Source organism: Coturnix japonica, chromosome 8 (genome assembly GCF_054131305.1).
Source record: "Coturnix japonica strain WE chromosome 8, WE-NBRP24, whole genome shotgun sequence".
Classification (NCBI taxonomy): domain Eukaryota; kingdom Metazoa; phylum Chordata; class Aves; order Galliformes; family Phasianidae; genus Coturnix; species Coturnix japonica.
In genome coordinates this window covers 15,949,448-15,971,456 of record NC_140670.1, presented here as the reverse complement: position 1 = coordinate 15,971,456, position 22,009 = coordinate 15,949,448, and the positions used below count along the sequence as shown (strand labels likewise).

At 42.2% G+C, this 22,009-nt stretch overlaps 2 protein-coding genes across 4 annotated transcripts in view; both read left to right on the top strand.

The window, feature by feature from the left end:
• PIK3AP1 (phosphoinositide-3-kinase adaptor protein 1) overlaps nt 1–16,096 on the top strand; it is a 37,419-nt gene extending 21,323 nt beyond the window's left edge. For all 3 annotated transcript variants that reach the window (XM_015866643.3, XM_085554427.1, XM_015866644.3), the window contains 13 exons: nt 487–629; nt 1,606–1,738; nt 2,461–2,657; nt 3,635–3,824; nt 7,825–7,920; nt 9,328–9,507; nt 9,909–9,971; nt 10,906–11,111; nt 12,437–12,509; nt 12,848–13,003; nt 14,062–14,132; nt 14,623–14,738; nt 15,594–16,096. In XM_015866643.3, coding sequence (XP_015722129.2) covers nt 487–629; nt 1,606–1,738; nt 2,461–2,657; nt 3,635–3,824; nt 7,825–7,920; nt 9,328–9,507; nt 9,909–9,971; nt 10,906–11,111; nt 12,437–12,509; nt 12,848–13,003; nt 14,062–14,132; nt 14,623–14,738; nt 15,594–15,648 — 1,679 coding nt within the window. In that variant the 3' untranslated portion in view covers nt 15,649–16,096. The remainder of the gene's footprint in view (nt 1–486; nt 630–1,605; nt 1,739–2,460; nt 2,658–3,634; nt 3,825–7,824; nt 7,921–9,327; nt 9,508–9,908; nt 9,972–10,905; nt 11,112–12,436; nt 12,510–12,847; nt 13,004–14,061; nt 14,133–14,622; nt 14,739–15,593) is intronic.
• Nucleotides 16,097–18,730: 2,634 nt separating this feature from the next.
• The window catches only part of TM9SF3 (transmembrane 9 superfamily member 3), a 39,017-nt gene continuing 35,738 nt past the window's right edge, over nt 18,731–22,009 (top strand). The window contains exon 1 of the mRNA XM_015866646.3: nt 18,731–18,957. Coding sequence (XP_015722132.3) covers nt 18,739–18,957 — 219 coding nt within the window. The 5' untranslated portion in view covers nt 18,731–18,738. The remainder of the gene's footprint in view (nt 18,958–22,009) is intronic.

Below are 22,009 nucleotides of genomic sequence, written 5' to 3'. Positions count from 1 at the left end.
GAACTTGGAAAGCTGAAATTCTTGTAAGCTGATTTCATTTGGAGACTAATGAGACTGGGAAAGGCTGCAGGATGCCTAGTAACTTCTCAGGTTCCTACTCCCTTCTTCCCCTGTTCTCTTACTTAATGGTGTGGTTTTGGACAGCACTACTCCAGAAGAAGCCAGGAGTGGAGAGAGAGAAGGGGTTCTGTAATTTGAGGCTGTGTACTGCTAACATTAGTAGTTCAGACTAGTGTTAGCCTGCAGTATAGCAGGTCACAGGTGATATGCGTTGACATGCCTATGAAGAATGCAGTTCTTTCCTACCTGATATTCAAGTCAACATGATTTCAGTTCTTTTTCATGATATTTCATTAATTCTATGCAAAAGAATCTGTTTTGGTAACCAGTTGGCAGCATCTCCAAATTCCTTCTATCCTCATGGCCTTTGAAGACTTGTTTCTCTTGTCTGTTTTTAATGATGATTTCTTTTCTTCCCTTTCCAAGATTTAACTTCTGGGACAGTGCCTCTGCAGATATATTCAGGGGACTTGATGGTAGGAGAAACGAGTGTCACCTATCATACTGACATGGAGGAAATCAGCAGTCTGTTGGCTAATGCAGCCAACCCAGTACAGTTCATGTGCCAGGTAAAAACTCTAGCAAGCAGCTGGAACATGGCTTTTCTCAGAGAGTAGATACTTGAATATAAGCAAAAGTGCTGGCCACAAGGTAGCTCTTCTGAAATGAAGAAACGCTGTTTTTTAGGGACTTTTCCTAGCCCTGGTACCCCTATTGAGACCTTGATTTGAGAAGATTGGAATGACAAAACTTGATACAAGTGGAATTACTACAGATGTTTTGATATTTGAACCAAAGGGTTTTTGGAAAAGGTGATGATAAAGAGATTCAAACTTTCTGAGTTAAGTAGGATAAAATAAAAGTGTTTATTCTTAGCTCTAATTTCTTTAAAGCCAATCCTCAATTCTCATATGACTTTTTGCAGTTAGGGTAGCTGAGCCCTATTATAGAGTAAAACTTGCACAAGCACGTTCTCCAGGTCCATTGTCTTTACTCCCTGCCTGTATGTCCCTATTAGCTGTGTGACAGAAGCCTGTACAGTACTGTTGATCACCAGCACACCTGTGGCAAAGAAGTTGTCTGTCACTTCCTTTTAAATTCAACTTAATAAGCGTTTATTACTGGGCTGTGCTGCTACCTAGGGAATAGGCATGCTCCACAGTCTTTAGCTAAAAACCAGCCCAAAAGCCATAGTGTATACCAGGGTAATTCAAAACCGATTTATTCATACTTAAAGCAGTAGCAATACTTCATTGGAATAGTGAGATTATAACCATCAGGGTAGTAGGAAGTAAGTCTTCTATGCTTCCAGTTGACTTTCTTCTTGTACTCTTCTTGTGCAGTGCATAGTTCAGTTTAATTATCTGTTTCGGGACAAAGAAACCCTTCATGTTCCTTGCTTATTCAAAACAGTTCCACCTTAAGTGTTTATGCTTACTTCTTTTCCTATGTATACTAAATAAATAAAACTTAATACATCATCATGTTAATATCAAATAAATCTCCAGAATTCTACAACCAAAATCACTTTCCATCTATCTCTAGGCCTTTAAAATTGTGCCATACAGCATAGAAGCTCTGGACAAACTGTTGACTGAGTCACTGAAGAAGAACATTCCTGCCAGTGGCTTACACTTGTTTGGAATCAACCAGCTGGAAGAGGATGACATGACAACAAGTGAGTTGAAAGGTTTTTGTTTTATTTTTAAAATTTGTATCTACAGACTGTTTTTACTTTGGAGCACCTGTAGCTCATGGTTTTTGTATAGGCTGTCTGAAAAAGTCTTAAATCTTAGCCAGGGCACTAAATTTAAAATGCCTATAGAGGGATTTTATATATATATATATATAATATAGGACATATTGTTGTGTGACCCTTCTTTATTGCATATTGTATCTGTTTCTTGTAGTTGGACAGATACAGCTATGTAGACAGCTTCAGCCACAACTGAAGTCAATAGACAGCACTCCCTAGAATGTCTCACTTGTTCTCCTGGTCCCGTGTGGCATTTCTCCCAGTCCAGTCCTTTTCTAACCTTGTGAATCTGTTCTAATGTACATAGAGGGCATCTGGATCAGTGTGGTACCATGACGTGGTTGCCTTACAGCAGGTGGAAATGAGTGAAATTCTGATCTAAGAGGCCCTTCAAAACCTCTCATTCTACCTACATTAGCTAATACAGTGCCAGATTCCCTGCGAAAGGGATTCAGACCTGGAGATGTGCTAGATACCTCATCTAATTCACTTGTACAAAGTTAGCTCTGTTTTAAAACAACATATATACTTCTCAGGGTTTCAGGCCTACTTCAATCAGTGTGTTTGCTAGGATGTTTGTTTCTTATTTACTGTCTTTGTTGCTGCTGGAGGAAAGCTTAGATTCTAACAGGCTTCTATCACAGATCAGAGGGATGAAGAGTTGCCAACGCTGCTTCACTTTTCTGCAAGATATGGGCTGAAAAACCTTACTGCTTTGCTGCTGACATGCCCTGGAGCACTGCAGGCCTACAGTGTAGCCAACAAATATGGTCACTATCCAAACACGATAGCAGAAAAGCATGGCTTTAAGGACCTCCGACAATTCATTGATGAATACGTGGTAAGAAGGATCAGCATTCTTCTACAGCAAGTGTGGACATTAAGCTTGGCACTGAAAATGTTGTGTGTGAGGAGTGCTGAAGTGGTAAAGGGTGCAGTATGATGTGGTAGGGTGTAGGAGGCAGATATATGGCCACCGTAAAAGCTTCTGTGCTTGAGGGTTGGTTTCATCACTGGAATCAGGAAAATTCGTATGGGAAAGAACAAAAACAGATGGAATCAGAGCCTGCTGTGCTGGGTTTCATTGTCATTCACCCATCCAGTGATGTTTCTGCAGACACATGGCTCCTGACGTACATTTCAGACCTCCTGATCTTGGCAAAACTGCAGCCCTTTCCTCTCCCTCTGTGTGGCAAATGTATGAGAGAGACTTCTGCTGTCCTGTGAATCGAAAGTAGTTGGTATTACTTAAGCGGCTGACTGCTATGAGGTTTCCTGTTAGTTTCAGAGAAAAGGGTGGTCTGTGTACTCCCACTAGGTGTTACATGCTGCTGCTATTGCCAAAAAGTTGAAACTGAATCTATAGAGGAGTTAAAATTTGTTTTCTTGGAAGTGCTCTGCATGTGGCAAAACTCTCTTTGTGGTAAGCCCTGCTTACCTCAAAATAGCCATTGATAAGCCTCTGTAATTTTAGAATGAACTTTTCTTGTAGTCTAGAAGGTTGTAGATGTCAAGTAGAAAATGAAACTGAGGGGCAGAGAGGCAGCAGTGGTTATTCTGAATGGGTCAGCACCTCCTTGGTTCACCTTAATTACTTACCTTTACAACTTAGATCATGGAGGCTGGCCCCAAACAACGGTAGTGTGGATTTAGTTCCTATGAGAAGCCTTAGTCTTTGGGAGTGAAGTGCTCTTGGAAGGTTTTTTCCACTAGTGGTGGGAGAGTGATATATTTTGCTATATGCTTATTCTTTATTTAAACAGATTCTGTATTTAAACAAGTTAATTTTTTTTTTCCTTTGGACTCTTTTATATTCAGGAAACTGCAGATATGCTGAAGAGCCACATTAAGGAAGAGCTGATGCAAGGCGAAGAGGATGAGTCTGTTTATGAGTCCATGGCTCATCTTTCTACTGATCTGTTAATGAAATGTTCCTTAAATCCAGGTTCTGATGAAGAGCTTTATGAATCTATGGCTGGATTTGTCCCTGGTGCCCCAGAAGACCTTTGTATGTATAATCACTATGATATTCTGGGCTTAAAAACCTCATTTGCTCTGACTCTCTCATATTCAATATTGTTCTGTTTGAGTATCAAGAGCAAAGGCTGCTTTTATTTTTTCTATTCTCACCATAAGGAAATGAAACTCCAGTTTTGACGTTGGCTGGTTGTAGTGGAAATGCTGAATCTCAGCTTGAAGTAGTGATTGAGCACCTGGTAGGAAGGCAGGGCCAACCCAGGGGAGCTCAGGGGCATGCAGTGCACCTGAGAGACCAGAAGGCATGGGGCCAGGATGCACCCCTTCCCAGACCTCCTTTAAGGGTTGGCAGTGGAGGCCTAAGGTATCTCTCTAGAGGTCCCTGCATACCTGAGGCCTTCTAAAGGTCTGCAGATTCTTTCCTTTATTTCTGTGCCTACAGCGGATGCATTTGAGTAAATCCTCACTTGCTGCAGCCTGGAGTTTTGCTGCTCTGCTGTCATTGCTGTGGTTTCCATTGTATTACACTGGGTAATAAAATTGCTCACAGACTACAGAGCCAGGTTACATGATCAAGAGCTGTTTCCCCATCTCTGAATGGGTTTCGTAGACTAATTTTGAAGAAGAGGAAAACATACTTAATACCACTAAGACCAACTTGTTGTCTTCTGTTTCTGGGACAAACAGAAATCCCAGGAACTGAGTGATATTCCTTTCTTTCATGGATGCAAATCACATGCTCTCTGGAATTTACTAGTTTTCAACTAGACTTTCAATATGGCGTTCTGTCAAACAAGCTATGCTGAGTTTGACAGCTCAGATAGAGAGTTTTTTTTGCCCTCGCTTACTCCAGCAGATCTTAGAAAGAAATATGGCTTGCATTTTGGATAGAGTACACCATACACAGCCTGCTTGACTGATGGGCATGGAGATGGAGAGCTAACAAATGGCTGCCTATGGATGGGAAAAGTTGTGCAGTCAAAGCCTCAGTCAGGCTGCTTTCCCCAGGCCTCCTAAGCAGTAAAGTCCAGCAGATTGCTGCTCTTTGAGGAGCCCTCTTCAGGTGCAGGAATGTCAGTAGGATGATGGAGGTTTCCAGGATCAGCAACAGAAAGTTCTCATGGTGTATACATGTGCTGTAGGCTCTGCAGGACTAGTGGGACTTGAAAGGTAAAAACCCAAACTTGCCCCCCCCGAAATAGGTATTTATAGTTTCTGTGGTAGAAAGCATGGCTCAATGAGTCTGTTTCAAAGTACTGACCAAGCGCTCTATGTGGCTTATTTGTAACAACTCAGTTCCCTTCTTCTTCTGGAGTTCTCTCAGTGTATCACTGCTGTGGACATGTCTTTGTCACCTTCCTATCAGGAGTATTTTATGGAAAATATCAGTGTTTCTTATGTAGCCTATTAATCTTTGCCTGATTAATAGTTACAACTTACCTGAACAGTGCTTAAAATTTACCCGTATCATAACAGATAAGTTTAAATTGGCACAATACTCCAATATTGTTTCTCTCAAAGTGAGAGAATTTCTTCAATATTAAGGATACCAGTAAAGAAGCAAAAGCCCACTGAAATTGGTGGGAATGCTGGCTGGTTTAGGACTCATTCAGTTATGATGACAAGTTAAAACTTCAAGCTTTTGTACTGACTTAATTTTGAGTGGTTGGAAAAACTCCCTAGGAAAAACTTATCAACTGCTGCTGAAGTAATTTCTGCAGGTCAGAATAACCCTTATGTAACTACTTATAGCTGTGGCACGGAGGACAATACCTGGGCTGTTTTAAATGCAGACATACTGTGACTGTATGTCCATTTGTTATAATCAGAATGTGCTTCCACGACTTTTTGGAGACTGATCAAAGAAAGGTTGGTAACACTCAATTTGTCTTGCTAAAGCTAATTTGAAAAGAAAGAGCCATTGTAATAAGAAAAGTAGCAGCAAATACTTAGATACCAGAATGTTCTGCCAGTCCTTATATTCTTCATCACACTTAATTTTTTTAATGTGTTTTTGGTTTTGGTTTTCTATCTGCATTTAGTCCTGGGGAAACATTTGCAGCGTGTAGAATCTACAAAAGGGACAATTTTATTTAAACCATTGCTGCTGAGAGATGCACACTGCTGTTGAGAGTTGCTAGTGGTCCCGGTAAGGTCTGTGATAAATGACAGGGTCTTAGTAGCCTGAGCAGTGCAGATCAAAAAGTACTCCTAGCCAAATGAGTGGGAACTTACCAGTTCCTGCTGTTACCTTGTTTGCTGTTTAAAAATAAAAAGAGATTGAATTGCCTTATTTAATTCCTTATCAGCAACTGTAATCATTTCTACTTCATAAGAGCACTTCTCTTTTATTACCCTTTCCAAATACTTGCAATGTCAAACAACTTTATTGAATATGATTGGAATTTGCTCTAAGTTGGTGCAGGCGGCAGGTAAATATCATTTAGCTGAGTCACACACAGGCTGTAACAAACAACAGCTGAACAGCAAAAAGGGAAAGTTATCTCTGTCATACCAATCTTGTAATAAAAACCGCAGCATTAGATAAAATGCTTTACTTTTTCTGCTTCCCCCTCACCAGCAGCTCCAGAATGTTACAAAACAGTATTTGTGAGTAGTCTAGAGCTCAGCATAGAGGGGATCTAAGCGCAAGGACTCATGAAAATGCTGAAAACCTTGATGATTCATGTGAAAATTGAACTGCCAGGTTTCTCTGTATGTGTTCAGTGTCTGAAGTACCTGATTAGTTAGACCAAAAGGATTCCTGCAAAGAGTACGGAATGATAGCACTTCTCGTAATCTTCTCTTGCATTCTCTTTGCTGACTTACATTTGATAAGTCAGCTTAATAGGTAAGGCTAAAGTTTGTTATTATGCTATTTTACTTGGGGAAACATTTAGATTGCATTTTCTCTATGCGAGGCCAGTTGCTGACAGTGGGGAATCCTGGTGGGAACAAGTCCTGACTTTTGGCACTGTTTCTCAATCAATGAACTCTGTGGACATTCAGGCCAAGAGAGTTTGAGTTTCGTGCTTTGTCCTTGTGAGTTTCAACCAAATAAATTATGTTATTACAATAAATTGTCTTGTAATTTGCGTAGCTCCAACACCTAAAATTTAGGTAGTAGTTGTGATGCCCTTGTTCTACTGTCCTATGTATTGTCACCCTCCCCCACCACTTTTATTCTCTTAAGACTGAGCTTTCAACACTGTCCTCATTGGCTTTTGTTTTTTCTTTAGTTAGTGCAAGAAACAGCAGCATCATTGTTTTCCTTGAGCAAACTGAGCAGCAAAATATTAACTACTTGTAAAGTCCAGGGCCGTAATTCATACCAACACACTGAAGCCTTTGTCTTACATGAAGGACAGGTCTGTGTAAAGAGGCAGCTTTCTTCATGTGCAGAAATACCTAACTCCTATTGTTTAAAAACTTTTAAAGGGAGAAGGATATTACCTTTTATTACATGGTATGTGTGTGTTCACATGTATTTTAGCTCTAGCAAGGGGTTAATGGGTCATAATGCATCTTCTATGCATTTCTCTGTTACAAGTTATTTGAGCACCCTTGTGAAATCTTAAGCCCTGTAAAGGGAAACAAAAAGTCTCTTTGAAGAAAAGAATTTTAGTTATTAAATTCTGAAGACTGATATCCAGAAGCTCTAATCTCTAGCCCACTCTTTCCACTGGTCCTTAAGTGCAATATTACATGTACTATGAAATCCTTAGTGTCTGCTTGGAGCCTTGTCAGAAGTTCTCACCACACAATGTTAGTCACATCTATTTTCTTCAGGTATAAGTGGCAGACTGCTGGCAAAGATTTGTGCAAAGTGGACTGCAATTATTTGTGATTTACATTAAAGGCAATTTATTGAGCCTTTAGAGGCAAGGGTCTGGTCAGTTGTCTGCTGCAGTCTTTCATGTTTGCTGTAAAATAAAAATCCAGTCAGAATTACCATATCGCTTTGTGTGACTTTGTTCAGTGCGCTTAAGGACGTAACCAACAGGCTCATTAATCTGATTTTTCTTTTTCAGATGTAGAAATGCTTCAGTCCAAGCCAGACACTCCAATTTCTGGAGATGAAGTCTCACTAACTGTGAAAGACTCGATGCTCCGCAAGTTTTTAGAAGGTGAGACCTCTTTGGAGAGGAGGGGAGAAACACAGATGGAACAATTAAATGGAACTTGAGATTTGTTCTTGATCTGTTAAGGACAGGAGCTACTCCTCACTACTTGACATAGAAAGCCTTGGTTTAGTGGGTACAGATGAAATGTAATACTAAGAGCATCCTACAAAGCATGTGAAGTGACTTAATTAGTGTGGTTTGTCTTACCATAAAAGATGACTGAGTTCTTGTCCAGTCTCTGCTTATCAGTGAGTACAAGCACACAGTTGATATCTGTTCAGAAATGGCAGTCTTTGTCCTCATCTGTGTAATGGGAATTAACTCAGATATCTTGATGCTCATGCAGGTTCACCTCATGGGCAGGGCCTGAGTGTAAAGAAGAACAGCATTAGCTAGTGATGAATTTTAATGCAGACGCTTTATTCGTAAGTCAGTTAATATGAAAATAGCACCCTGGAAAATGAAAAAGAAATTCTGGCTCTCAAACATGCTCTGCACTATCCCCCCTCGCATGACTTGGCCCTTTCCAAACTCACCAGGTTCCATGGGATCCAGACTCACTTTTCATGGGTTACCCAGCTGGATTCACAGCAACATTAAAACTGCGTCTTTTAACATATCGTTCTATTTCCCCTGCTAACACTGATACTCTGGCAGTTTCACTGCATTATTTTAGCTATGTGTACTACACCAATAAAGGAAATTAAGTCCAATGACTAGATTATTCACTTATGACTTGGTAATAGTGCAGGCATCTAATCTGAGGGCTCTTAATTGTCTTGATCTTGAGTTGATCATTTCCCAAATGTGTGAGACTAACTTTTAAATTAGATATGATGGCATTTGATTTTGCAGGGAGGTTAGTGAGAACACAATGGAGATGACAAAGGTGGTGTAATAGGAGCTGGGTCTTTTAAGTGCAGATGCAAGCAGACAGCTCCCTCTGAGTTCTGTTTTTCTGAAGTTAAATGTACTGTCAGATGGTTGTGATTGTTTCATAAAAAAGAAAAATTCCCTCTAATGTTCTGTAGACAACTACAAGTAACTTTTGGAAATCAGTGCTCTATTTGATTTGTTAACTACTGTCTGTTGATGAACTGGAACTCAGGACATTCCTAGTTACCAATGCCAGTATTAATTCTTAGTCCAGTTTTTAGACTTTCCCCTGTGGTTTCTTTACCAAAACACAAGGTACAAGCTTAGTAGCAAATGCTTACATGCTACTTGGTATTAATGACTTTATAGAATCCTATCTGAAGGTTTTCGGCACTGTAATTCACTGCAAAACTGGGTATTTTTTCCTGAGAAATGACCAGCTGGGTAAAAATGTGATACATTCCACATCTGGAGAGATCCAGTTTTCAGTGAAGTGGACAAGTTATTTTTCTTACAAACCTTTCTCTGTTGTAGGTGGTAGCATGGATGCACCAGATTCTAGGGAAGGAGTTTCCCAGCAGTATGGTGAAGACCTCTATTACTCAGTGGAAAAAGATACTTTTCCCCCAGAAATGGCTAGCAGACCTCCAGTTCCTGTTCCAAGACCAGAATCCAGCTCTCCACAGCCAGACAATGAGTTGTACATCTCCAAAGGTGAGTTGGGTACCAGGATCTAAACTGTAGATCAGTCATCTTTAGAATGGCACTGACATAGATTCCAGTGTAAATTGTCACATTCCACAAACACACTAACAAGAACTCTAGTCGAGTGTGGGAAAGTAATTTCAGTGACTCCTCCTTCTCACCATGACATTACTGTAGGAAGGCATTTCCAGAATTCTCAGAGGTGACTGAGCTGAATTCTTTGAAGATGACAGAAGGGGAGTTTTACTGTACAGCTCATTATTCTCTTTTCTCCAGTGGTCTTATTAGCGTTCAGTGGGAGCTTAACAAAAGCTGTGATGCAGTGCAGAATTGAGAAAGCTTGCCTTATTCATCCCTGATACTTATCTTCCTGACTTGTGATCAGTGTCTAAAGATGGTTTGTTTTCCAGTTTTTGCACAGAAAGCTCAAAGACCTGAGAATCTCTATGTCCCTAGAGGAAAGGTGAGAAAAGGTAAGTCAGAAGTTCATCATGAAAATCTTTCAAGTAATCCAAAAGCAAACCTGCTGAGGTAGTGTTGTTCAAGTGAGATGTGCATGTGACAGAACAGACTGTCTTATAAGACTGGGGATAACAGTCCCAAATGGACAACTTGACCTTATGTGACACTGGAAACTTTTACTTCTGCAGAGCGTGAGGAATACTCTTTTATCTCATACAGTACATATCTCCTGTCTCAGAGTTTATCATCAGACAGGATTTTAATGATATCCAAGCTCCCTTTTTGTTTTGACCCTTACTGCTTCATGAAACTGATACTTTATTCCTGATCTTGTGGATTTAGTCACTGTCTGCTGATCATTACTTCCTGGGATTTAACCTGTGGTGCACTGCCTCCCACTGATCTATACAAAATGACAACCTTGCTCTTTAACTTCTAATCCAGTTCATTATCAAAGCTCTAGGAACCATCTTTGATCTTTTATCTCCTGTGTTAGATATTCCTTTTTTAATGTTTTAAACGAGATAAAAATGGCCAGCATCAGTAGGATGAGCTTTCAGCTGCTGGAATTACATTGCACAGATCAGGAAGTCTAGCTTTGTGATTGCAAAGGCAAAAGTCTGTTTTATAGATTACCGAGGGATGCAAGATGTTTTTGAGATGAGGAAGCAGAGTGCTTTAGGGAGGGCCTTTTGTGCTATTCACTTGAATTTATTTTATTTTAAGCATAGAGATTATCTCTAGGGCATATTTATCACAGTGCTGCCTCTCAGGCTTTTAGCCTTGATAAATGGTGCCAGGACAGCATAAAGACAAAATACTCTTCTGGTTAGTGAAACATTCAGCCTGTAATAGGGCATCAAGGCTGCTTGAATTGCTTTGTATTCAGCAAGAAGGGCAGGTAACACAAACTTAGTGATATTTTTGGTGTTATTCTTTCTTCAGAAACGATAGTCAGGCCTGTTAGAGACCTGTCTCAATCAAGTATATATGATCCGTTTGCTGGAATGAAAACCCCGGGTCAACGGCAGCTGATCACGTTACAAGAACAAGTGAAAATGGGCATACTGAACGTTGATGAAGCTGTACTTCACTTTAAGGAATGGCAACTGAACCAGAAGAAGAGATCAGAATCATTCCGTTTTCAGCAGGTACTGGTTTATCCCACTGTTACGAAATACAACGTTTTCTCTAAGCATATATCCGAAGCATTTCAGGGTAGGTACAGTCCTTTCCAGGTTGCAGCAGGAAGACTCCTCACAGTGCTTCCCACCAGCAGGCCTTTCTTCTGACTTTGAGGGGCTGTTTCCATGAAACAGCAAGCAGATAGCTGCTTTATAGTTCTGTTTGTCTCACAGTAATGGTTTTAGTCTTTCTAAGATGAAGATCTGTACACTAGAAATCAGGCACACTCCAGATGACTAAATTGCCTTTCTTTCCACCTAGCACCTACTTGCTGGCAGGAACTTCTCTGAATGAATGTTCAGGTTGTCAGTTGCCATCCATTTCAGATCAGCGAAGACTCTGTCCCAGATGGTGTATTACCATTAAACTCCTGTCTTGTAAATAGACCGATGCTTCCTCAGGTCATTTGGATGGCTTTGTTTGATGGCTTTAATTCCTTGAGTATCCAGAACTGCCTATTCTTTGTAGCTGGGCAAAGTGTAGTGAAAGTACTGTGGTTGAGATGAAAGAGGAAATCATTCAGCTGTTGGCAGCAGCAATGCAATGACTGGTGGAACCAGCAGTCACATTTTCAGGTTTCTGTTATCTTGTTGGCATGGAGTTCCCTCTTCAAAAGCACTTCCTTCTTCTTTTGGAACTTTGTGGTGCCTTGTGTTCCTTCTGCTTCTCTGCCTATTCAGGAATTTTCTCACTTTCACATATGCATTTATTTCTCTGCTATAAAAGCTGTCTTACCTCCCCACTCCTTTCCTTAATGTAATAAATGGTATGTAAATAAATTTTGTTCCCAGTTATATTTACAGATGAGCCCTCTTGCATTACTGGGTGGGTATCCCAGTTCTCTCAATTGCCCATCATTCTCTGATGTGTGGAAATCTGTCCCCACAGTCAGAATGATCTTTTTGTTAGTACAGAAAGGACCGTGCAGTTATTTGAACCTGTGTACAGTTTCTGTGCTAGTGTAACAGTGGATACAGAAAACACAGGGATGTTCTAAGCCCAGCGTGCTTCTTATTTGCAGCTATACCTGATGTGTGAACTTAACCTGAAAGTACACAACATCTAAAAAAAAAAAAACCAAACAAAAATCAACTTGGCTTCTGAAGGGCACACAAGGATTTCTGAAGGGAGTAGATTAAAACCTGTTGACATGGTTTGGACTTCAGCCGGGTTTAGCAAGCTTTGTTACAGATTGGTTGTAAAGTTAGCTGAAAAGCGTTACTTCATTGTCAGAGAACTGTTCATCCTCCTTTGTCCAAAGCCCTGAAAAGAATATTTTGTAATCTTTTAGGAAAATCTGAAAAGGCTACGAGACAGCATAACCAGGAGGCAAATGGAGAAGCAAAAATCAGGGAAAAGTGCAGGTAACAGTCTCTGATTGTGTCATTCTCCTGTAGTGAAGCAGCTAACGTTACTAACAGATTCACAAGGCAGAAATGTCTCCATATTGGTTTTATGTAATATGTTGATACTCACATCTGTATGCCTGTTGGCTAAAAAAAAATGAGGAAGCTGCTTTACTCCTCAGTATCCCAGGCTGAGAAAAGGGTGTCCACATCTGTGGAATGAATCCTGATTCATACATGTACACTTACAATCATCTTGATGTGACTGTTTAACTTTGTTTTGGGATGTGAAGCATCTCACAGGGGTTAGACTCAGTAGATCATTCTGAGCTTTTTGGTCTCATTTTGCCCTCCAGATCTGGAAATTACTGTACCCATTCGACGTTCGCATAATACTCTGGGTAAACCAGAATGTGGCATATATGAGTATGCCCCAAGGAAAAATGTATTCCCACCAAAAAAGGAGCTCAAACGAGGAGACTGGAAGACAGAAAGCACATCCAGCACAACAAGTAAGCAAACCCAGAATGTCACCCCTCTCTGCAGGAAGGTTGAGCAAAAAACCTTATTTCCCCAGCATAAACCAGCTCATGGGTCAGGACTTCTGTCACTGAATCCTAATGCTGACACTGGCGTCCTGAAGTCTGCATGCAAACTGTTTTAAAAACAGTAAAAGCATCTTCAGGTTCATCAAGGGATTTGGGTACACATGTTGTGTATGCATCCCTACAGGAGAAAAACCTGAAAGCTGGGTAAAAGGTTCCCTTGAGCCTTCTGAAGGAAGAAATAGTCTCCATAATCAGTTCTTAAAAGTAAATGACAGCTGCTTTCATAGGAAAAAAAAAAAAATGATGGTCCCTTGCTGTTATTCCCAGCAAGAAACATGCTGTTCTGTTCTGAGGGATGTAGCCATGTTGGAGGCTGGGAACTGAGCTCTACTTGTAATTTCCTCAAATGTTATAGGTAAAGGGCAGCATTTTTCAATGGTTTCTCTGGGACTCAAGCTTCTGAGTGATTTGGACACTCTGGACATATTTATTATGTTTGTGTTTTATGAAGTTTAACCATGCAAATTAAATTCCTGCATTCTCATGGTGTTTGCAGACTGAGCACAGAAAGCTCTTTCAGTTATTCCTGAAATTAGTGTAATGATACCCCTAGACATCTACCTGTATGCAGTTACAGGCATGGGGACTGATAATAAAATACACATAAAAGTTGAGTGTGTAACAGTTGTGAAAATATTTACCTGACCTGTAGTCTGATATTGGCACTGGACCCTTTTAGTTAGGTTATGGGCGAGTATTTAACCAGAAGCCTGGACCCTGATAGTGGAGAAATCCACCAGAAAGTTAGAGCTGACGGGTTTGGCCCCCAGTGACCAGAGTTGTAGAAAATGCAATAGTTTTGATCTGGAACATGTGAAAAATAACAGTGGAAACAGTCTAAGCAAGTTTTACATCATATATGCAAGAGGTACAGATGAGGTTATGAGGAGCAGTGAGTCAGTGATGTGCAGTAAAATCATGAGGATCTAATAAACCATTTTTCTCTTGTTTACTAACCACAGGTAGTGCAAGCAACCGCTCTAGCACTCGGAGCATATTGAGTGTCAGCAGTGGGATGGAAGGGGACAGTGAGGTAAGCTCTCGGATACATGCACTCACTGGTCTTTAAATATATGGCTTTGTTTTTATATGGAAAAAAAAAAAGATTTTAGGAATAGCAATGTGTTTCCATAAATATTAAGATGTGGCTGCTTCTCTTGGGAAGCTAATAAAAACCAAATCCTGCTGGTCTGCAGACTGTTCTACAGCTCCTTCTCTGCTGCTAATTAGATGCTTCTGAACCACACTTCATGCTGTCAGTGCCAACCATTTTGATGTTCTGCTACCAAAAGTGACTGAAAACTTGTATCCTGGTCTAGTTTGTAATCTCATTTCATAGAATTCAATACATTACTGACAGTAATCTGTTTTCAATTGTGTTGATCCCATACCTGCATATACTAAGTGGTCCAGTCCTGAAGCTATGTGTCATCTTGGACATAGAGGAAATTGTGTGCTTTAGAGGTGAAGGGTTTCAGAAGCACCTGCATCTTGAGATTTTATTGTTGGTTTCTTTTTGGTAGGACAATGAAGTCTCAGAAGCAAGCAGAAGCCGCAGCCCTATCGCCAGCCAAGCAGAGAGGCCGTCTCTCCCCCTGCCTGAAAGGCCTCCCAGAGTGCCCCCTCGAGGTGCAAGCAGGTAAAGCTAACGGGGAGCTCAAACATGAGCTTTAAGTGAATTAATACAGAAAAAGTGGAAACTAAGACAGGAAGTGAATATCTTTTCAACAAAGTCTGCTAAACTGCCCAGGCTGTGAGCAACCTGGTTGAGCCATGAATGTCCCTGTTCATTGCAGCAGAGCTGGACTAGCTGGCCTTTTAAAGTTTCCTTCCAGCTCTGAGGATTCTATGATCTCTCCAGGCCATGCTGTTTACATGTATGATTTGCCTTGAAGTAAGAACTGAGCTCATTTGAGTTAAAGTCTTGGGAAAGGGATGCTGCATTGATTGGATTGCACCACCGCAAAATTAAGTAACTTGCAAACACTCCTTTAATCCAGCTACTGAAAGTCTATGAAGTCAGGAACCAGAGGATTGTATGAGTAGATGTTAGTAATAAAATGCTCCAACTGATAAATGATTATTACTGATGTGTGGAAATAGTAAGTTCAAGAATACAGCTGGAATTTATCTGTAAGTAATTTAAAACAAAAAATTAAAATTTGAAGCCTTTGCTCTTTTCCTATTGCTTTGGAACTAATCTTCAGAAAAGAAGCTATTTTATTATCAGACTTCATTCCAAACAAGTGTTGCATTATGTCCTCCCAGTAATGGTAGAATCACTGCAGCTGGGGAAGCAGCAGAAAAAAAAAGACACAGGAATGCAGCTCTAGTCCCTTGGTGTCAGCTCTGCTGCTGGATATATGAAAGCCTATTTTTCCTCTTGTGTGATTACTGCCCATATAGTGTTATTAGGTACAGTGTTATTACCTGTAATTTGTTGTGGAACTCTGTTTTGTTATTTTTAATGTGTTTATGTTCTGTTTTTTAATAGGCCTGTAAACTGTGAAGGCTTTTATCCTCCACCCGTGCCCCCAAGAGGTCGCTGAATCTCTCAACATCTGTGGAATATGAGATTTTTCTATATATATGTGTGTGTTTGTACAGATATTTTTGGGTTGTCTTAAATTATTTATAAGTGGGAGCCAAACGTTTTTGTATCTTTCCTTCTCCCTAAAGCTCTGGTAGCTTTACCTGTGGTTTCACTGAGATTATTTTTCGGGCCTGCTGTAGCTTTTTTGTTTGGAAGGATTTTGGTGCTTTGAGACTTCGAGGGCAAAATCATGGTTGAAAAGGAGAATGCTGATATGTCATGGCAGCCCTGCGCCAAAATGGAGTTTCCGTTTGATGAAGAAAGGACACGTCCTCTTAGAAATTAAATCCTGATAAGCATTGTCAACAAAACTTTCAGTATGATGCACAAAGGCTTTAATGGAAAACACACTTGAAAGAGAAAACAAAACAAATTAAATACTTTGAAGAGTCCTCATTACAGCAGGATCAGGTGTTGTGTACTTCTGTTTGGTGTAACATTTTGTGTGCAGATATTGAAATTCTGGAAAGTATGGAATGTCTCTCCAGTCATTATCAAACCACAGGAGGATGAAAAGTTATCTTTATTTACAAATGCATTTTGCTTATAATATTGAAAATGCTTTTTCCCCTTCCCTCCCTGAAGAGGATTGACATTAATGAGTTGTGGGTGTGATGTGTTTGCCATGAAAGCTCCCAAGGCAGCTGGCAAGGGATTTGCTGTGTCAAAACAGCTGTACTTAAGCCACTGTGGGAGTTGTCACTTGAAATCACACAGCTGACCTTTTAAATTAGGGGAAGAAAATGGTAGTACTGCTTTGTTCTTATCTCTATGCACATTCATCGTAGCAGCATGAAAACCTTCCGCTTCACGCTTTGGAATAATACAGCAACTCTGCAATTCCAGAGGCACACACCTCACAACTACCAGCTGCACAGTTGGCTGCTGCAGTGGAAGCAGGCATCCTGCCTGGGGCTTGCCTGTGCTTGCTTTGCTCTTTCTAGCAATGTGAATCAGCAGCAGCTGTGTCCAGTCCTTTTTTCTGCCTGAAGGCTTGCAAACTTACGGACAGCTTCATGGTTGGGTTGTGTGTGCCAAATGTAGGAAGCACATGAAACAGAAGTTTATTTGATTCTTCATCTCAAGGGGCTGGGATGATTAAAATAAGCTGCTTTGTTGTTTTCTTCAGACCTTGCAATTTTTTGTGCATATTCTGGCCCTTGGGGAATGAGTGTGGGGCTCTGGTTGTCCATGAGTGATACAGATGAGAATTCTAGAGGACACCATTCAGGGTAGAGCATTAAGCAACACTGCCTAGTTGGTTTTCAAACTGTTCCTTCTTTTCCAGCCCTGAGTGAGATATAGGACATAAAGCTTTCATCAGGGCATGTAAGCTTCACTTGCTCCATAGCAGAGTAGGTATTAGGGTTCTACCATGTTCTCTTGCAGCATGGTGAAAGTAGTATGGCGAGCTGCAAGATTCTGCAGGTCTTGTGGGCTTAGGCATAAACTAAGTGTTATCTGCATGTTAAAACCCTTAGGGTCTGATGCCAAGTGCTGTTCATACAGTGTTTGCTACAAAAGGGCTGCAGGCTGTGAACTGCAGGCCAGTAGATGAAGTGTGAGGAATTTATGTATTTGTCATTCAGAGTATCTCAGTGAGGTGGGAGCTGTCTTCCTGTGCCCTTCTTGAAATAGAATAAAATTCCTAGTGTTATTTGGTCAAATTGGAAGCAGGGAAGGAAGTTTTGGGGTTGAAATAAGGAGAATGGCACTGTGGACAAGTGAAGAAAAGTCAGAAGTGATTCTTTTCAGCTGCTGTATGTGCTTTGGTTTGCACACAGCTCCCTGGTTTTGTTCAGCTGTTCCCCACTTCCATAGTGGTGAATGCAGCTGTGCTCCAGGGCTTGAAGCTGTGATGGATACCAGGTATATAACATTAGGTAGAAATGTAGCACGTGGGGAAATGAGGAAGAGCGAACTATGAGTGCTGTGCAGAACACTTCCTTTCAAAGGTGTTGGACTGAAGCAGCCCAGGGCTCTCTCTTCCACTGCCTAATTTTTAAGTCCTCATTCCCTGCATGTAATAGCCAAATACGTCTTCTCCAAGAAGGATATATCTGAACTGTATCTGAATGTTTGCCTTTGCATGATCCTGGTTATATGGCTGGAAGCTGGATTTTTATTGCTAGTACTGCAGCAAGACAGTTTACAGCTGAGGAACTGGAATGTGTCCATAAGCAATCTTATGGTTGCTCTCCTGTTTGCAGCTTAAATCTTAGTGTGACCTGACCGTCATACAAAAACAAAGACTTTGAGATCAGCTGAAATGCAACTTCTGAATGTCCAAAATGTATTCCAGGATGGTTTGATTTAATTGCAGCTCAGTGTACGGAGTCTGAATAATAGATTCTGAATAATAGTCTTATGCTGGGCGAACCATGGTGTGTACTGCTACCACCTGAAAAACACACTGAAATTAAAGCTTGGAAGAGATTACAGAAGCATTTCCATTTGACCAAATCATTGCTTAAGCACAAATATACTTGGGGGAGGAGTGTGAGCAGAAGGTATGTTTCCATGCAAAAGGACTGAGCAGATAGTACAATTCCTGGTACTAAGTCAGCAGCTCTTCCACAGGCAGGGCACCGAGCCATCTCCACACTCAGGTGGCAGCTGGCTGGCCCAGCAGAATGTTTGCTCTTTGTGATGTGCCTCATGCTGTTCTGTGCAGCAGATGGCTCAGCCCGAGCTGTGAGTGCTGGATCAAGCAGGACACTGAGGCACTCTGTGTGTCCCAGGAGTATTTTGCTCTGCGGCGCAATGACTGAGAAGAAACGTATGGTGCTAGCAAAGTTGTCCAAGTTTTCCTTTTTAAAAGAAATTAGAAGCAAAGGTTTTCAATGGGTTCTGACAAACGTTTCTTTCCACAAGGACTGTTACTATTGCAATAGACAGGAGATGGGGAATGTGGTGTGGTGCATAGGGAGCAGCTCTGACACTGACACAGCGCTGTCTGTCACACAGCAGGGCTCGGCCCGCCCTGCCCGTTGCCGCTGGTTCCCTGCCGGCCGCCGTAGTCATCTCGCTTCCGTCGTGCGGCCGGATGACGTGGCCGGGCGGAGCGGAAGCAGCGTCGCAGGTCGGCGTTGGTGGCGGGGCGCGGGCCGGCTCCGCGGCGGGGCCTGCTGCGTGCGAGCGAGCGTGCGCGGGGACGCGGAGGCCCGAGATGGCGGCGCCCGGGCTGTGGCTGCTCCGCGCGGCCGCCGCGCTGCTGCTGCTCTGCCGGCCGCCGAGAGCACGAGCCGACGAGCACGAGCACACGGTGAGGAGGGACCGGGCCGAGCCGCGGCCTGTCCGTGTGTCCGTGCCGCCGTCGGTGGGGCGTCGGTGCCTGGCTGCGGGGAAAGGGCGGGGGGCAGCTGCTGCTGCTGCCGTGCGGAACAGGGAGCTGTACCGGGAGCTGTACCGGGAGCCGCGCCGCCTTGTAGCGGTGTGGGCCGCGGCCGCCTTTGGGCCGCACTGGGACAGCGGGGCATCGCGCCATCGCCTGCTGTTCCGCTGGTACGGCGATGTGCCCCGCGGCCTCGGCCGTGCTATAGGGCGGAAACGGAGCCTGTAGGGCTGCGAGCGTGGCGCGGGACGGGGCCGCGCTGAAGTTCCGTCACGGTCGGGCCGTGCTGCTCCGGGGTTGGGCTGGGTGCTGCCCCTGCGTGAAGCCCGGCTGCTACGGGCGTTCTTGGTGCTGTATGGGGAGCACGATAAGTGTTGTACTGAGACAGCAGGATGGCACCGATAGTGTGCATGTACACAGTGCATTTGTGCATAATTCAGCGTGTTTTTCAGTCTTGGACATTGCTTAGAATAGCCTTTGTTTTTAAAAAGTGAATTATTTAAAAAGTGATTTATTAGTCATTAGCTGCAGCTACTAACAGGAAAGTGAAGCCTGCACCAAGTGTTTCCGGGAGCAGATGTATCTGTTTTAAAGGCTGTTTGCTTTCGGCATTTCCTCCTTTTAGCATTGGCGGCCCTATGGGGAGAGGTGCACGTCGTAATGCTGGCAGTCAGGTTTTTCTTTGTGTATTTTTTATAAGAGCTCTTTCTTCAAATGGCTTTATGTCTCCTGAAGAACTGTATCTCAGTCTCCTGTGTTAGTATTCTGGTTTGCATGATGTCCAGTGCAGGCACATCACGTGGCAGGTTAAGAATAGTTGATGTAAGAGGACAGTTACCTTTTTTTGGAAGGCTGTTGCCTTGCTCGGGTGTTCTGAACCTTTAATGTCGCGTGAGACGTGGGGGTGGAAGCACTAATAGCACAAGTGAAACATAAAGAGGATTTTGATTAACGTGTGATTCAGGACTCGGTGGCTTCTCATTGACTTCAAGACCGAGTCCTGCTGGAAGCACATGGTGCTGTGCCCTGCCCTTTCCTTATTCCCCACCCCCTGCCTGCTGTGCATCAGGCTGCACAGTGCCTGGAAGTACTGCCTGCCATGTTAGCAGGTTAATCTTCAGTTCCTTTATTGCTGCTGTAATATAGAATGTAAACATTGTAAAATGAAGTGTGTACGCTGCTGTGTGTTTTTGTGTATGGCGTTCAGTTTGCTGCTATGCTTTATCTGTGTTGTTTATATTATAAACATAGAACTGAGGAAGTGATTATTGTAAGGGTAGCAGTGTTTATGGAGACACTTGATGCGGGTAGCTTTGCTGAATTGGTAATATTTACAGAAGGTGTGCTGTGTGTTAAGCATGTGTATAGGGCTTTAAAAATTAGGGAAAGGATAACATGAAGCAGTTAGGAAATAAAGACTTGGCTGCTTAAAATCAATAGAGAGTAGAGAGGAAATTGGGGTTTGACTGCCTTGATTTTTCAAACGGTATCAGTGTAACTTCAGAGCACAACCGAAGAATTTATCAGAGACTGGTAACTTGCCCACTTGGCTACTGCATCTTCTGTGACTTGACTTGGTGGAATTGGTGTTAAAATCAACCACAAAAAAAGTATGAAACACCTTGAGACTTGTCACAGGCGATGGTTTAGGAGTAGGTGACATTTAATTGCATTGTTGCTTCAGTTCAGTTATTAATACTTCATAAGCATGGAAATAAATGACGGGTATTTAAAAACAGATGCAAGATAGGCTGTACCTAGTAGCAAAGTTCTTAATTTGTTATGATTTAAGGACCGTTTTTGTTGTGCTTATGTTCAAGCTCTAGGATTGTAGAACTTGTTTAAAATAACACATAAAATTGTGAAGTTTGTGTAGTAGCTGTGAACTGCCAGTTAAGGAAACACCATAGAGTACATTTCCACGTGGCTGAAATACACCTTTGCCAACAAAGTTGTGTGTGGACAAGCAGCCTCGGTCCTTTTTGATGTTGTCACGGTTCCATTTTGAAGAGGTGAAGTAGATGTCAGGGAAGCAGGACATGGTGTGCTGGTGGCTTCATGCAGCAGGAGCTGAAGCTGCTGGGGAGCTGCTTGTACCGTGGCTCAGAACGTGCAGCATTTGGGTGAGCCCTGACATTGGGAGAGAAATGTAAAGATGTTGTTGGAAATCAGTTGCTCTCTCAGAAGGAGAACACACTGCAGAAATCCATGGTTTAATTGACTGCGGATATGAGCTGCAGTTGCATGTTATCACAGAGCCTGATAGAATATCTCTAAGATATGGGGGACTAGAAGCCTGGGTTATTACTTGATGATTGAGTCTGGGTTGCTGCCTGTGTTATTTCCTGTCCTGCTTCTGCAGTTTTGCTCTGCCAATAACAGATAATATTATTCCTTTTTCCCCTGAAACAAGTGCTGGTGCTTAAGTGATGCCTCGCTCCAGGCTTCAGCTTGAGGACTAAAATTGCAGGGTGTCTGAAGGAAAGTCTTGTTTTGAAATCATCTTGCTGAATCATCACATAAAGTCTGGTAAATGCGATCCTCTGTACCTCCATCATTTTTTTGCAAAGTGTTTTTGGAGGTTGAAAAATATCAGTAACCTACTGATGTCGTGTCCTTTTCTGCAGCCTTTCGTTTAGTGTCTTAACCTACCCTTAGTTGTTCTATGGGGCAAAGTGTTTATTTATAGGGCTGCCACACTAATGTCTGTAGTTGTACGAAGGGAATGTTGAATTACATCTCACGTTGCAGGTGCCTTTTTGAGTAACGGCAATGAAAGTTTTATGTCCTGTGCCGAAGATGAACTCAGTATTGCCATGCTCGAATTGTTTTAAAACCACGCAGGTGTGTGGAAATTGTCTTTGTGTTAAGTTTCAAGGTGGCACACAGGTGTGAGTTTCCAGCACTTGCATTGTCAGCTAATAGAAGTCAACGTTTGGGTGGTGCACACTGTGCTGGCTTCCTGACAGTTCCATGATCTGCT